The sequence below is a fragment of the Papaver somniferum genome, chromosome 1, assembly GCF_003573695.1.
Source record: "Papaver somniferum cultivar HN1 chromosome 1, ASM357369v1, whole genome shotgun sequence".
NCBI lineage: Eukaryota > Viridiplantae > Streptophyta > Magnoliopsida > Ranunculales > Papaveraceae > Papaver > Papaver somniferum.
Genome location: NC_039358.1, coordinates 217,523,873 through 217,539,077, shown reverse-complemented (window position 1 = coordinate 217,539,077; position 15,205 = coordinate 217,523,873). Strand labels below are relative to the sequence as shown.

General features: G+C 36.8%; 2 protein-coding genes and 1 pseudogene across 2 annotated transcripts; 2 read left to right on the top strand and 1 right to left on the bottom strand.

The window, feature by feature from the left end:
* Positions 1 to 8,027: 8,027 nt before the first annotated feature.
* Positions 8,028 to 9,077, top strand: LOC113336994 (F-box protein PP2-B10-like). Its single transcript, XM_026582694.1, has one exon. It carries the CDS (start codon positions 8,038 to 8,040, stop codon positions 8,911 to 8,913), a length of 876 nt encoding a protein of 291 aa, XP_026438479.1. The 5' UTR covers positions 8,028 to 8,037; the 3' UTR covers positions 8,914 to 9,077.
* A 1,983-nt stretch (positions 9,078 to 11,060) lies between these two features.
* LOC113336984 (translocator protein homolog) lies at positions 11,061 to 11,708 on the bottom strand. The gene has a single exon (XM_026582682.1). It carries the CDS (start codon positions 11,674 to 11,676, stop codon positions 11,101 to 11,103), a length of 576 nt encoding a protein of 191 aa, XP_026438467.1. The 5' UTR covers positions 11,677 to 11,708; the 3' UTR covers positions 11,061 to 11,100.
* A 959-nt stretch (positions 11,709 to 12,667) lies between these two features.
* Positions 12,668 to 13,686, top strand: LOC113360271 (annotated as a pseudogene).
* The last annotated feature ends 1,519 nt before the right edge of the window (positions 13,687 to 15,205 follow it).

Below are 15,205 nucleotides of genomic sequence, written 5' to 3'. Positions count from 1 at the left end.
TCCAGTGCAATTTATCTCTGGTATTCATCTCAATTTACCTGCTTTAGTATAATTTAACTTTAATCATAATCAAATCCTCCATGTGTCTATAAGTAATCAAAATAATTGGCAATACATATCTCCTTGAGGAACAAACTTGTTCTTATTACTAACTCTTATTTATAACTGTGAGTGAAAAGAACCTAAACTGATTTTGCTTGGATGATTCAAATGTTCTCTGGGAGAAATTTTTACCGGAGGGTTATCAAGACATCATCTCTAGAGCATTTTATCATTTTTCGTCAGCTGTTGCACATCTAAGAAAGAGTTATATTATCGACTTTGTGATGACCCACGTCTCATTGATGGTGGTCTTAAAACTTTCCCTGAAAAAATCTAGTGGAAAGAAATATATCATGCTCGGAGCAAAGGAACTTGTAATTGCTTTGGGATACAATCATAACCAATGACATTGGGAAGGTCACCATGGCTCCAGGTTTCCTAAGGTGGTCGAACTTTAATGGGTATGCTGGCTTGAAATTAGTGGGACGCTCAATACCAAATTACTATCACCAAAGACCGTCTACGCAGCTTACATTGTGCTAAAGTTCAAAGAAGGTGATAATGGATTTGAGGACGGACCTATAAAGGCCAAAATCGAAGTCGTTGGTAGTAACGATAGTTTGTGTGGCACAAAGAAACATATCTACTTATTTTCCAATCCAACGTTAGAGGGTCACTATGTTGCACGTGAGAGAGGAGATGGAGGTTGAGATGAGATATTTTTATAACGAAGAATCAGAAAAGGATGATGGATGGGAGGTGCATATGTCTATATGCTTGAGATTAAATGGTTGGGGTCCAAGTATGACATTAATATGGAACTTCGACCCAAGGTGGAGACACAAATTCTGTAAAACCCCTGAAGATTCCTGGTTAAATTAGGACCTGCTATGATTAAATTGGGTTTATAAATTACTTCATCTATCTAATAAGAAATGATAAGAGGTGTCCAAATTTGCTGAAACGACCAATTTATCCCTAAAAAATATTAATACTACCAAAATTTGATTTTATTTTCCATCTCCTCATAAACCGATTCTTCTCTTCTTCTTCTCCCTCTTTTTTCATTTTCTTGAAACCAAAACATCGTCATTTATCAACGATCCAAAAACGATTAATCGTTTCTTTTTCTATAAAATGTCGTCGAAACCAACACGAGTGAAGCATCCTACTAACATGAAATTTCCTAGTGAGAATAATCCCGAAATTGTTGAAGCAATTCGAAACAAAACAAAGAAAACGGTTGAGGAAGTTGAACCATCTTTGATCGCACAAGAGGAGGAAATGGGTCGAATCAGGTACTTTTCTATCAACCCAATCCTCTAAACTAGGTTTTAGTAACATGCAATCGCTCAAAAATTAGAAATTTTGAAATCAAAATTTTATGGGTTTACCAGAATCGGATTATGTTCATGTATTTGTGAACCGATTGTATTAGGAATCGGTTGTTTTTGATGCCCACAAACATTGCCCTACATGTGTTTTCTGGTTCGAGAAATTTGAACCATAGTCGGTCAATGTTAATACCCACATAGCCCGATTGTATAACTGTAGGGATAACCGTTTTTCTATAACTTTTTTTCGTTAGAATCAGATACATATGTGTCCACATATCCCGATTATGTAGCCACTGCTTAGCCATAATCAGATTTCATTTGCATATATAAAATCTGATCGATGACATGTAATGTTACGATCGGGTTTTATAACAGTATCGAGTAAACTGATTATTGTAAAAAAGAATGCCCAATGTTTTTGTAACTTTTTCTTGTTAGAATCGGATTAGATTAACACTTATATAAACTGATTGTAGACGTGTTATGTTAGGAATCGGTCTTTATATGTATATCGAGTAAACCGATTGTATACATTGAATTCAAAAATATGCATTGAATTCCATTGTTGTTTATCGTTTATCTCCGTATTTTACAGACCAAACAAGGGCAAGCAACAACGTCAAGCCGAAAAGAAATATAAGAGATAAAATGATTTGGATTCTCCTCAGAGTTTAAGACCTCATCGAGAGGATGGTCAAAATTTAAATGCCTCTCACCGAAGGGGATCGGGGAGTAAAGCCAAAGCGATCCACATCAATGACCCACCACCTCAAGAGACGCAACCAACACAAGAAGAATCTGATTCTGATACACCTACTGAAGAAGGAGGTGGTGATAGAGAAGTTGTTGAAGAAGAAAGTGGCGAGGAGGAGATCAATAAAGAAGAAACTGGTGGAAAGGAGATCAATAAGAGGCACTTTTTTTTTTATCATTTTTCAAAGAACAAAATCGGACTATATGGACATACCTAAACTCCGATTGTATGAATTGAATTTGAAAAAAATAGCCGTTGAGTCTTTATCTATATAAAGACAACCTCTTTGAGCCACTCCCACATCACATACTTATCCTAGAAAATGGAGTGGGATCAAGAAGTAGACGGAAACCGTATGAAGATTTGTGTCTCGTTACATCGTTTGCTAATACATTCCGTGAACGTCCGAGTGAAGTCTATTTAATGTTTTGGAAGAGAGTTAAAGAGTTCTTTTACGGGCGTACCGGGAATCCCAATAACCACAAATGGAGAGACTTGGCATTCCGATTCAACTACATAAAAAGTGCAATGCGAGAGTATGTTAAAGTTAGAAATATGGTGTACCAACATCATCCACAAGATCCTCTTAGAGAAAAAGTGAGTAATCCGATAATATTTATACTTATGTCATCGTTAAAAGTTCACATACTAACATTTAAGAATTCACTGAATTTCAGCTGGGACATTTCAATGGGATATGGAGAAATCGTAATGGGGAAACTAAGTTCATTCACCACAAAGAATATGCGACGTTGTACTGACGTGTTCGGAGGTTCATTGACGAACATTTGATGTGTCAAATTCTAGAATACCCATACTGAATCCCATATATGTAATGCGCTAATTTCCTAAACTATGTAATGAATATTTTTTTCTGAAAGTAAGGTATAACCGGATTATGTGGGCATATATAAACACCGGTTCCAACAATCGGTTTATTTTGGTATTGAAAAAACCTGATTCTGGGTTTACCTCATTCTTTGAAAAAATTCAACCAAGAATCGGTTTACAACTGCATTAACATCAACCGATTCTGGATCGAGTTTTGAAAAAAAAAATTAAAATTTTGTCAAGTTTTGATGATGAATTACTGGTAGTTGATTTCAGGGTTAACTTTATTAAAAATCATTTAGTAAAATAATTGGATAAGGGGTTGTCCATTTTACTTCAAATTATTCTTTTTTGTCTTATAGTCGTATGCCCAAATTAATCACAGTAGGCCCCAATTTAGCCAGGTAAAGATTTATATGTAATTTTGTTTTAATGATTGAAAAAATAAGGTTAATAGCAATATAATTCCCGTGAGAAATTTTTTGATGGAGGCATTTTTCGAAAGGGGCATGGGGGACCAATTATATGTTGACACATATCTTTGATATCCATGAATTATGTTTCTAAAAATACAAACACTAATTAAGATAACAAATTTTCTCTCCAAAATACACTTCTTTTATATTTTTGGAAACATAACTCATGGAAATAAATTAATATAAAAAATATTTTTCAACATATTATTGGTCCCCCATGCCCCCTTCAAAAACCGCCCCCATCAAAATTTTTCTCAATTCCCGTATATTTTTCTTTTGTAATAAATATTACAAACATACCATCGGATTGTTAATGTAAAATGTATTGAAAAGGAACGTGCAATTAGGGGATACTTTTTCTAATTGGCCTAATCTACCCCTCACTAATCATGTTTAATGGTTGATTTTAATTAGTTTAGTTAATAGATTAGTTTGATAATGATTAGTATAAATCATTATCATTGAATCAGTTGATGCAACAACATTAAATCAACATATTTATGATCATGAAGGTTTAGGTGAAGAACCAACTTAGAAAACTAAACAAGCTGAATATACAAGTGCTCAAATTACTCATACATATGTATTAATGTATTGAAATTTGATTATTTTTTTCATTGAATTCGCGAATGTTATGCCTGAAAACTTTGTGTCGGCATGGTAAAAGTATGAATACCATGCCGGCAGGGACCAAATCGGCATGGTATTCATACTTTCACCATGCCGATACATAATATCCCCCAATTTTGAGATTACAGCCGGCATATAAAGAATACTCCCTAAATACACTTCCGGCACTGAAAGTTCATTATTAAGCATGCCCATGGTGATGCCGGCATGTACATTGTTTAATGATAGATACATTTTTTGTGTCTAAGTTGTCCTCAATTTTCTCTATGTTAGTGCTCGAGTTTGTACTATTTTCGGTATTTCATGTGTGTGTATGTATTTTTGAGAAATAAACATTTTTGGAAAAATCGGCTCGGAAAATTATGCGGAGCACTCCCGGAGGACATTTTCTATGAGGACTCTCACTTTGGTTAAGGGGTACCTCAATTACTAAGGGGCACCTCAGCTGGACATCTGCTATTCGCACCCCCGGTTTGGTTAGGGGGACACCATCTTCATCGTTTCAAAATTTGAATTTTGGCGGGAGTTTGTTGCAGTCACCTGGGAGATTTTTGGTACGAGATTTGGTGATGATTTAGCGTGACTCAATAACTGGAATTGCATGTGATGACGTGATTTAGCATAACAGGCGTTTGATGGTAGCTTGCTTCAATTAGAACTCGGGTTTCTTTGTGGATGAGGCGTGGAGATATCAGCCCTGCATGAGTATACAACATTACCAACCTATTCTGGAGCGTGTATGGAGTGTGTTTGAAGCAAATCAAGGCTCGGATGAGATTGAAAGGGTAAAAAAATATTTCCGAGAATATTGTTTTTAATGCCGAGTAATGGAGAAATATATGGAGTTATGGAGAAGATTTCTTGTGCATGAGAGGCTAGATAAGGTGTTGGGGAGTAATAGAGTGGTTACAGAGAGTTTGAGAGACAACAGAGCGAAGAAACGTGAGTTCGAGATTGCGACGGAAGCATGATTGAAAATTTAGGTTGGATAAATCAAATATATTAGGCTAAAAATCAAATTTTAGGGTGGGCTAATTTTTTTTCCCACAAAATTTGCCTTTGAAAAAATGAAAATTGGGTTGTAGTTAGAATTTTGGGGGTGGCCGGAGCACACCCAAGCCACCCCCACATCCGTCACTGGTTCGAGAGATCTGCTGCTGCTGGCATTGAAGAAAGCTCGAAGAACATTAGACTCACCAAGACTGTCGTTCATGCTACAGTGAAAACGACAACCATAATAGGGTCATAGTGCTACAACATCAGTAAAAATTCGTTTGTATCGTTCTTTGCAGCAGTTTGGTTGTAACGAACATAAGTGTTACAAACCCGGTTTAAACATTATTTTCTCTCTTTTCATCATTTGTGAACACCATTTGAGCAATGAAACCAACTTTTGAACGTGTTTCCATTATGATGAGCTAAACCCATCCTCCGGGGCGCGTTCTTTCGATAGTTATGTGGTAAAATTTATTTAAATTAATTTATGCAATTGAGTGAATGATTTCTATTAATTAGTTGTGTTTTCTCTTGATGAAGTATGCTTAGTTTAGTGCTTTTGATACTTCATGCTTGCGATTAACAATTGATGTTTTGAAAATCTAGGATCGGCAATAATTTAGAATCACAATTTCTTTTGATTGGAGCTATATTGTCTAGAATTGCATGATAAAAATTATTATTGAACCACATATGTATTGATGAACGGCGGAATCCTTAGCCTCAGTACTCTCAATCATTTTTCACGTTAACTTTAATTTGTTTTATTTTATTTGCTTTATAAATTAAGTGTAAAAATCAAAATCTCTACAAGTCTTGAACGAACCATCTTACTACAACATCATTGAAAATACCATCACTTAACTTGTTGGTCCGTCACACATTGCAAATTTCCCAGAAACTTGATTTTTTTTCACTTGGATATCGTCATTGATAGATTTCTATCGAACATGTCGGCAATTGATAATTTCGGCATGGTATTCCTACTAAAAACACTGCTGGCATTGTAAAACGGCTTGTTATTCATACTAAAACACTGCTGGCATTGTAAAACGACTTGTTATTCATACTAAACTATTTATTTAAATTAATTTATGCAATTGAGTGAATGATTTCTATTAATTAGTTGTGTTTTCTCTTGATGAAGTATGCTTAGTTTAGTGCTTTTGATACTTCATGCTTGCGATTAACAATTGATGTTTTGAAAATCTAGGATCGGCAATAATTTAGAATCACAATTTCTTTTGATTGGAGCTATATTGTCTAGAATTGCATGATAAAATTTATTATTTAACCACGTATGTATTGATGAACGGTGGAATCCTTAGCCTCAGTACTCTCAATCATTTTTCACGTTAACTTTAATTTGTTTTATTTTATTTGCTTTAAAAATTAAGTGTAAAAATGAAAATCTCTACAAGTCTTGAACGAACCATCTTACTACAACATCAATGAAAATACCATCACTTAACTTGTTGGTCCGTCACATGATGCAAATTTCCCAGAAACTTGATTTTTTTCACTTGGATATCGTCATTGATAGATTTCTATCGAGCATGTCGGCAATTGATAATTTCGACATGGTATTCCTACTAAAAACACTGCTGGCATTGTAAAACGGCTTGTTATTCATACTAAAACTATTCCGGTACACAAAACTAATATTGTATTCATCATATGAATGCCGGTATTGACTGAAACTGAAAATTTTCAGTTACAATTTTTGATTCTAATCTAAACGAACGAATTCTTTTAGAACAAATCGATGATTGGGTTTCTTTCAAGGAGGTATATTTATATAATAAATTAATCGTCCAAATTTTTTTTGAAACAACGATGAAATCGTGTTGAAAACGGTGACGGAGAAAATAAAAATCAAAGAGAGGAGCTGACAGAGAAAGAAAAGTGAGGAGAAGGAGAAGAGAGGTTCAAATATCAAAGGGTATTTTAGTATTTTTATACCCAAAAATCACCCCTTAACAGAAAACCATTGAGTGAACGCAGCTCGGAATATTTATCGCATGTACAATGGAATTATATTCCGACGTTATAACACTGCAAATTGTGGAATTCAGCGAGTGTTAATGCATCACTTTGTGAATTGTTAAAAGAGAAAAAAAATAATTCCTAGTCTGCTCAGTTGAACAATTCTAAAAAGAGCTTCCTAATTGAAAAAGCTTGGTATTTTAGGTACCCATAGTGAGGTTGAACTGATCCATAATCCATCATAATCTGTTAGCTTTAGACTTGCATCTGTTGAACAATTCTAAAAAGAGCTTCCTAATTGGATAAGCTTGGTATTTTAGGTATATCTTAGCGAAAGCGCCTCGATCTGATAGTCCGATGATTCCAATCCTGGATGCTGCAGAAAAAGATAGACATCAATTATGGGATAGCCTTTAAATATATATTCCATACTAAAAGTTACCTACTTGAGAGAAATTCAGATGATAATTTTCCAATAATGACAGTTATAATTTCATAATTAAGAAAGAATGATTAAGAAAGAACACAAATGTTAATCGATGGTGTATCCAATGTAGGAGGCAAATCAGCATTGCTTAAATTTATAATCTGTTGCTGATATACATTCACATGTTTCACGTTTGATGCTCGCTGCCTTGTGTTTCTTTTGCCGTCATTGTGCTGCCGGCCAGCCAAAAAGAAATACGTTATGACACTCGCATCATTTCTATCCACCCATGCACCTAAAGTAAAAATAAATAAATAAGGATAGATATTTTTGCAAGATCTAAGATAAAATTAAAATAGTTATTTCTAACGGGCCCTCCTCATTCAAAATATATTTTTCAAACCAAACCGAGTAACACGTATGTTTATGGGTCCTCAATAAATGTGTAACATACGCGTTGAGTGGTAGCTGGTGCACGTTTTCTTGTCGACTCGTATATTATATATCAGAAATCAATATATCTAGATGAAGAACAAACCAAGGTAAAGTCATCAAACAATGGAAAGAGCAGAGAAAAATGAGGTACTAGTTGAAAAATCAGACGATCATATCAACAATCTCGAAAGACTACCAGAAGGATGTATATCTGACATCCTATCTCTAACATCACCTGCAGATGTGTGTCGGTCTAGTCTAGTTTCAACTCTTTTTAAATCTGCAGCTGATTCGGATGCTCTCTGGGAGAGATTTCTACCGGCCGATTATCAAGACATCATTTCTAGAGCATTGCATCCTTTTCCATCAGCTGCACTATCTAAGAAAGGCTTATTTTATCGCCTATCCGATAACCCACTTCTCATTGATGGTGGTCTTAAGACCTTTCAGTTGGAAAAATCTAGTGGAAAGAAATGTTTCATGCTTGGAGCAAAGGAGCTTGGAATTGCTTGGGGAGACAATCCTAACCACTGGCGTTGGGAAGGTTACCCTGGATCCAGGTTTCCTGAGGTGGCCGAACTTCAATGGGTATGCTGGTTTGATATCCGTGGGAAGCTTGATACCAGATTGCTATCACCAAAGACCTTATATGCAGCTTACCTTGTGCTGAAGTTTAAGGAAAGGGCATACGGTTTTAGTAACCAAACTGTAAAGGCCAGAGTCGAGGTCGTCGGAAGGGCTGGTGGTAATAGTAGTGTGTGTAGCGAGGAGATACTTATCTACTTGGATCCCAACGGTGAGGGGGGTGAACATTTTGCACGGGAGAGAGGAGATGGTTGGATGGAGGTTGAGATGGGTCATTTCTACAACGAAGAATTAGAAGAAGACAACGACGAGGGTGGAGAGGTGCATATGTCTGTGCTTGAGACTGAGAGGTTAGGAACCAAGCGTGGCCTTATTGTCCAAGGTATGGAACTTAGACCCAAGGTGAACTGTTAGATTATGGGATTGGTATAGTATTTTATATGGAAAGTTTTAGTGTTTTAGAGTTTGTTATTTTATTTCATTTCACTTCTGTAATCTTGCATTAGTGAAGTATTAATTCAATGAAGAGATTTAAAAAAAAAGTTTTTAATATATTTAATATGAATTAGTTTACAAGTAATTATTGTTGAATATATATACCCCCATGTAGAGGTGTAAATTGGGTTGTGCCGGCAATATGAGCACAACCCAGCTAAAATCAGAGCCTAGTCCAGCCCAACTCGTGATTTAGCCCAGCGCGGCACATCACGTTAGTTTCGTGGGATGTGCTGGGTTGGTCTAATCAGCACAATAACACAGCACAGCACGCGACACGGATAAGCACGTGGCCCAGCCCAGCACAGCACGTTAAGAAAGCACGTCATAGCATGCACAAATACATAATATAACAAGGTATAATATATTACATTTTGTGTATATTTCACAAAAAAGTCACTATTCTAACTAGTTTTTGACATTTTATGCTAGCTTATTTTTATAACAACACATATAATGCCTAAATATTTGGAAAATATATCTCAATATCGTTGTTATAATGTCGTTACCTTATATACTTGACTAGAACATTAATTCACATGACAATGATCCAATTTTATATTTGGTTCGATATTTCTTTTTATTTGAAATAAATTCCGAAGTAATTTCAAATTATATGTAGATATCGTGATAATGTCCTACTTAATGTATACCATTAAGTGATCTCAAATTATTTATAGCACGTGTGTCAGCACGACACAATATGGCACAGCACGTAACGTGCTGTGCCCGTGGACTGTGTTCTATGTTGCACGGACACGCCTAGAAAGATGTCGTAACCGTGTCGGACACATAATCAGACACGACACGGTTACGACAAGCGATGGATACGCCACATCATGTGTCCCGTAGAAATCGATATTTGACACTTTGCGGACACTTTTTGGACACTTCCAATTACACCATAAATGATTAATTTTGATCTGGAAAAACTAAGTGTGAAGCTAATTTATTCGTATTTTTGTTAAATATAAGCATTATTTATGAAAAACTTGATCACAATTTCATTATTATTAATTTTATTTTATTTGTAAATAAGTATTCTGAAAATAAGAATAATTATTATGTAGCAGATTAGTGTAAAATCTCAACTTAATGATATGTGTGATATATATAATGCGTCGTCGTAACCGTGTCCCGTATCCGTATTTGTGCAACATAGACTGTGTTATGCCTAAGTTTTGACTAGTAAAGCACAGCACGACACATTACACGACATATAACGCCCACAATTTCGTGGGCCGACACGTTTTACACCTCTACTCCCATGGTTCTCTATGTAAATCATACCATTCAATAAAACTAGTTTTATTTTATTTTTCTAGATCCAAGTTGAGCACATAAGTACTGTACAACCCCTAAAATTCCTTTATATTTTTAGGGTTTGACAAAAGAAGATTGATACCCCCACAATTCCTATTTCTTGAGAAAAAGGTTTGCTGCATTCATTTATGATCTGTGAACTGCCTTGTCTATAGGGTGAACTTTGTTAGTGAAGAGCAGCTGGGAACTTTTGTTGCGGGACACAATTGAATTATGTCTTACGCATCCTGCATGGAATTCGCAAGTGTTACTGCATGCTTTCTGCATTGTCAAATCCGAGTATAGAGAAGCTTGGTATAGAGCAAAAGCCAGATCCAAAATGGAACCATCAAACGCCAAAAAGCCGAGTAGGGAGAAAAAAGAAACGCCGTTTCCGGGGATCGAACCCGGGTCACCCGCGTGACCCGGAGGCGGGAATACTTACCACTATACTACAACGACTTTGTTGTACAGGATTATCGCTCTTATAGTTATTATCTACCATAAAGGTATTTATACTTTTGTTGAATAATTTTTTTTTTCTTGATCGGTACTTTTGTTGAATAAATATTGCAAACACACTGCGGAATTGTAATTTGAAGCTATGTTGTCAAAGACGAGCAAAGGTGAACGATTCACAAGGTGAGGGCCTCGCATCACCATATTTCCTCAACAAACAAATAAACAAAAAACTACTATTATTATTGTATCAAAGAGAGAAAAAAAGAAGTGAACTTACAAGGTACAATCTAAAGAAACCACTACTAGATACATGAAGATCACAAATAGTACATGAAGTTTCATTTAGAGGTAAACAAGTTTATAATTTATAATAGTGAGATAAGCAACCCAAGCTAAACAAGGCTTAAGAAGGTCACCAGCAATAGGATTAACATCTCTAAACATTCTTGAACAACCTACTAAAGCACCAAACTCAGCAACACAAACTACTAATCCTAAATAATTAGAACCCGTCAACAACACAATCGGTTTCCAACATAAACTTAATCCGAGCTGAGTTGCACAGAGTGGTAAAGCATTTGGTTGTCTATGAAAACCGCCTTCAGCCCAAACTAACCAAGAAGATAGACCCATGCAGAAGGATGATATTAAACACAAGAAATTGAATGCCCATGTTGGTGGAAACCACAGAGGCTTGTTCTGTAATGATTTGTATCTTTGATTTGAACCAGAAAGATAAATTGTAAGTATTGTAAGTATGGTTGGTATTGAAATAGCTATGGATAGCGATTTAAGACCTTTTTTTGCCATGGCCATTTTGTTTGGTTTTGGTGGTGGTGTTTTTGAGGTGGTGGTTGTAGAAGAAGCTGTTGTGGGTTCATCTTTGGTTATTCTTTGTCTGATTTCTTGGGTAGCCATGGATGAGATGATGTGATTAAAAGAAAGTGAAAGAAGAGAAGAAAGAAAGAAGTAGAAACCAATGACATTTTTGATTGGGATTATAAAAGAGGAGAAGAACGTGAGCTTTTCCTCTTCTGTTAGCTTATTTTTGTGGTTGATTGACATGTAAGCCGAAGGATGTGTAATGACTATTGACACGTGCATGGTAGTAAGGACACGTGCATGATTTTGCGTGATGATGAAATGAAGGATTTGGTCCAAGTCTCCACTCCCGATATATCCAACAAAACTAGTCTGACTCGGTTGTGTACCGGGCGTAACCAGTTACCCTGAACTGGTCTGGCAAGATTTACTTTTTGTTTTTTTTGGACATGGCAAAGTGAGCCAGCAGTAACAAAAAAGCGCCGCGATTAGGCTCTTGCGACAAGGGCGGAGCCAGGTAGAATATATCAATTATTACGAGTCCCGATGGTATTTGATGTTGTGGGAAACACGTAGGATTGTACGCGGTTAATGCAAGCTGGAATTACTTGTAGCCGAAATGACCTAATTGTATTTGGATTAAGTTTCTGAGAACAAGTAGGATAGCTCTTGATATGTACATATGAAAGCTATATAAATAGAGCAAGCTATCAAACACCCTCTAAGCTATACAAAACATCAACTGACGAGAAGAGATTACTATACAGACGTTATTGGTGTTTCAAGAACAAAGCTAAAGATCATCAATGAGGTTTCTTGAAATTACTTGCACATGGAGATTGGATTAAGCGAGCAAAGGTACAGAAATCCGCTAACCCTCTTTGATATTATTAACAACTATATAATGATTGTCATGTTTTGGTTACAATTTTGAAACTTCGTCCCCAACTCCTAACACTGCCCTCGCATGTTACGAACTTGCAATGTGCTTGCAAATCACACTGCCTTCTGGATTTTCATCCTCCTCATATTTTTTTTCCCCGTTTTGCAGAATCAATCTAGATAAAGAATCCAAGGTAAAGTCAACAATGGAAAGAGCAGAGAAAGAGGAGGTGATGGAAAAATCAGAAGATATTAACAATATCGAAAGACTGCCAGAAGGATGTATATCTGACATCCTATCTCTAACAACACCTGCAGATGTGTCTGGTGTCAATTCTTTTTAAATCTGCAGCTGATTCGGATGCTCTCTGGGAGAAATTTCTACCAGACGACTACCAAGACATCATTTCTAGAGCGTCCAATCCATCAGCTGCTGCACCCTCTAAGAAAGAGTTATATAATCGACTATCGGATGACCCACTTCTCATTGATGGTGGTCTTAAGAGCATTCAGTTGGAAAAATCTAGTGGAAGGAAATGTATTATGCTTGGAGCGAAGGAGCTTGCAATTATTTGGGGGGCCGGAGACACTCCTCAGTACTTGTTTTATCGAGGGTGCCGTGGCTCCAGGTTTGCTGAGGTGGCCGAACTGCGATCGGTATGGTGGCTTGAAATCCGTGGGAAGATGGAAATCCAATTGCTATCCCCAAACACCTTCTATGTAGCTTACCTTGTGCTAAAGTTAAGAGATGATGCTAGTGGATTTGATAATTACGAACCTATAAAGGCCAAAGTCGAAGTCGTTGGAGATGATGGTGGTGACACTAGTGCGTGTAGCAAAGAGAAACTTATCTACTTATGTGCTGGCGGTGAAGATTATCCACCAATACCACCAGATCCGTTGGAGACTGAATATTTTGCACGGGAGAGAGGAGACGGATGGATGGAGGTTGAGATGGGTCATTTCTATAACGGAGGAGGAGTCAAAGAGGGCGTGGAGGTGCATATGTCCGTGCTTGAGACTGAAAGAGGAGTACACAAGCGTGGCCTTATTGTCCAAGGTATGGAACTGAGACCCAAGCTGGACATAGGGGATCAAGGGAAACAATCAAACAAGAGGTGGAAGGAGAGGCAGAGGAATCCCTTGGAGATGAGGAAATGTATTTGTACCCGTCATAACAAATTGTCCTACAAAATTAAGTTTTTCAAAACTCAGCAATTTTAGATCATTTTCCCCCCCTTCAAATCTCTGCAATTGGAGGGCTCTTAAAACTGAAATAAATTTAAGAAAAATTGATCAGAAAAACGGATTAAACTCGTGTGTAGAAGAAAAGGTTGGGGGAGTTCGAACTAAATGCTACTGGAGTCCGCAGCACGTGCCTGCGCGGCTAGCCGTTTCTTTTATGAAAAAGATAAAAGGAAAAGAAAACAATGGAGAATGAATTCAGCGAGATATATAATAGTCCGTGAATTCAAGCAGCAAATGATAAACATGCGACTATCTGATAATGTCCATGACACAATTAAACCGCGCATACATTAAAGATAGTTGAGACAGAATTACAAAATACGTCGGTCGTTTGAAACAATACACAATACCGAAGTAGGGAATAAAAAAAATTCAAATAACACGACGCAGAAATTGAAAATTCGAAGGTGGTTTGAAGTATTAACTCATCATCGATCGGATAGGTGGTTTAAAACAAGTCAGCACTCTCGCAGGTAATAACATCATCCAGGAAAACGATTTGGCATATTGCAATTATTTACAAGTATTTTCGACCTGATGGCTTGCTGAAGCTGTAGTGGTTCCATCAGCAGATTGTACATCTGTGTTATAGGTATCCGTCGATGGTGCACAGTCCTGTGCAGATACCATCTCTGGCGAACCACATTTATAAGAGAAAAAAATAAAAGAAATATAAGAGAAAATGAAACGATTTAATTGAATTGAGGAAGATTTCCATATACTTAAAGTGAAAAAGCCGCAGTGATGATCAACACAAAGAAGAGCCACAGACCAAGCCATTTGAGTTACATTGTTTTTACCCCATTGGGCTAATTCATGTGCAGCCCCATTACAAGTCCGATCCACATGATTAAACGATATTGATTGAAAGTTACAGATTAGGGTTTTCCTGAAACATGCTATGCGTTCTTAAATCTCCCCAAAAGAGCTTTCTATTTGTCTTCTCTATCACTTCCGAGGCATCAACTTCGATTATAATTCGATCCTTCTTCATCTCCTTCGTTACTCTTAAAGCGTCTCTTATCCCACACACTTCTGCTTCTTCCGCTGAAAAGCAAATCAAATTCTTTGAGGGAAAATTGGGAAATTGCCCCAATATGGGATGCAATGTTGGAAAACTGCCCCAACGTTAAAAAAAGTTGGGAAAATGCCCCACTGTTAGAAAAGCCAGTTAAGTACACGCGTGTGAATTCACACGTGCGGAAAAAGACCAACTTACCCAACAACGTTTAGATCATGCCACATAAGTTTATCATCCGACGAACCAAGAGGAGGACACGACGCACGTGAAAGGCACGGGTGACGTGCCGAAATACTATTTAAACCCAGCTTTTAACGCGACACCTGTCCATCAGCGGGTCCACATTTTATGTTCTGTCATAAATTATCGAGAAGAAATTTCTTCTTCTTCGTTTCATTCAGATCCAAAATATATACGGAGAAGAGAAAGAATGAGTAGGAGATTAGGTGAATCATTCCAACTTCGATCTCATCT

Coding starts and splice junctions, on each gene's coding strand:
- LOC113336994 (XM_026582694.1), top strand. CDS start 8,038: ATGGAAAGAGCAGAGAAAAATGAGGTACTAGTTGAAAAATCAGACGAT.
- LOC113336984 (XM_026582682.1), bottom strand. CDS start 11,676: ATGGCTACCCAAGAAATCAGACAAAGAATAACCAAAGATGAACCCACA.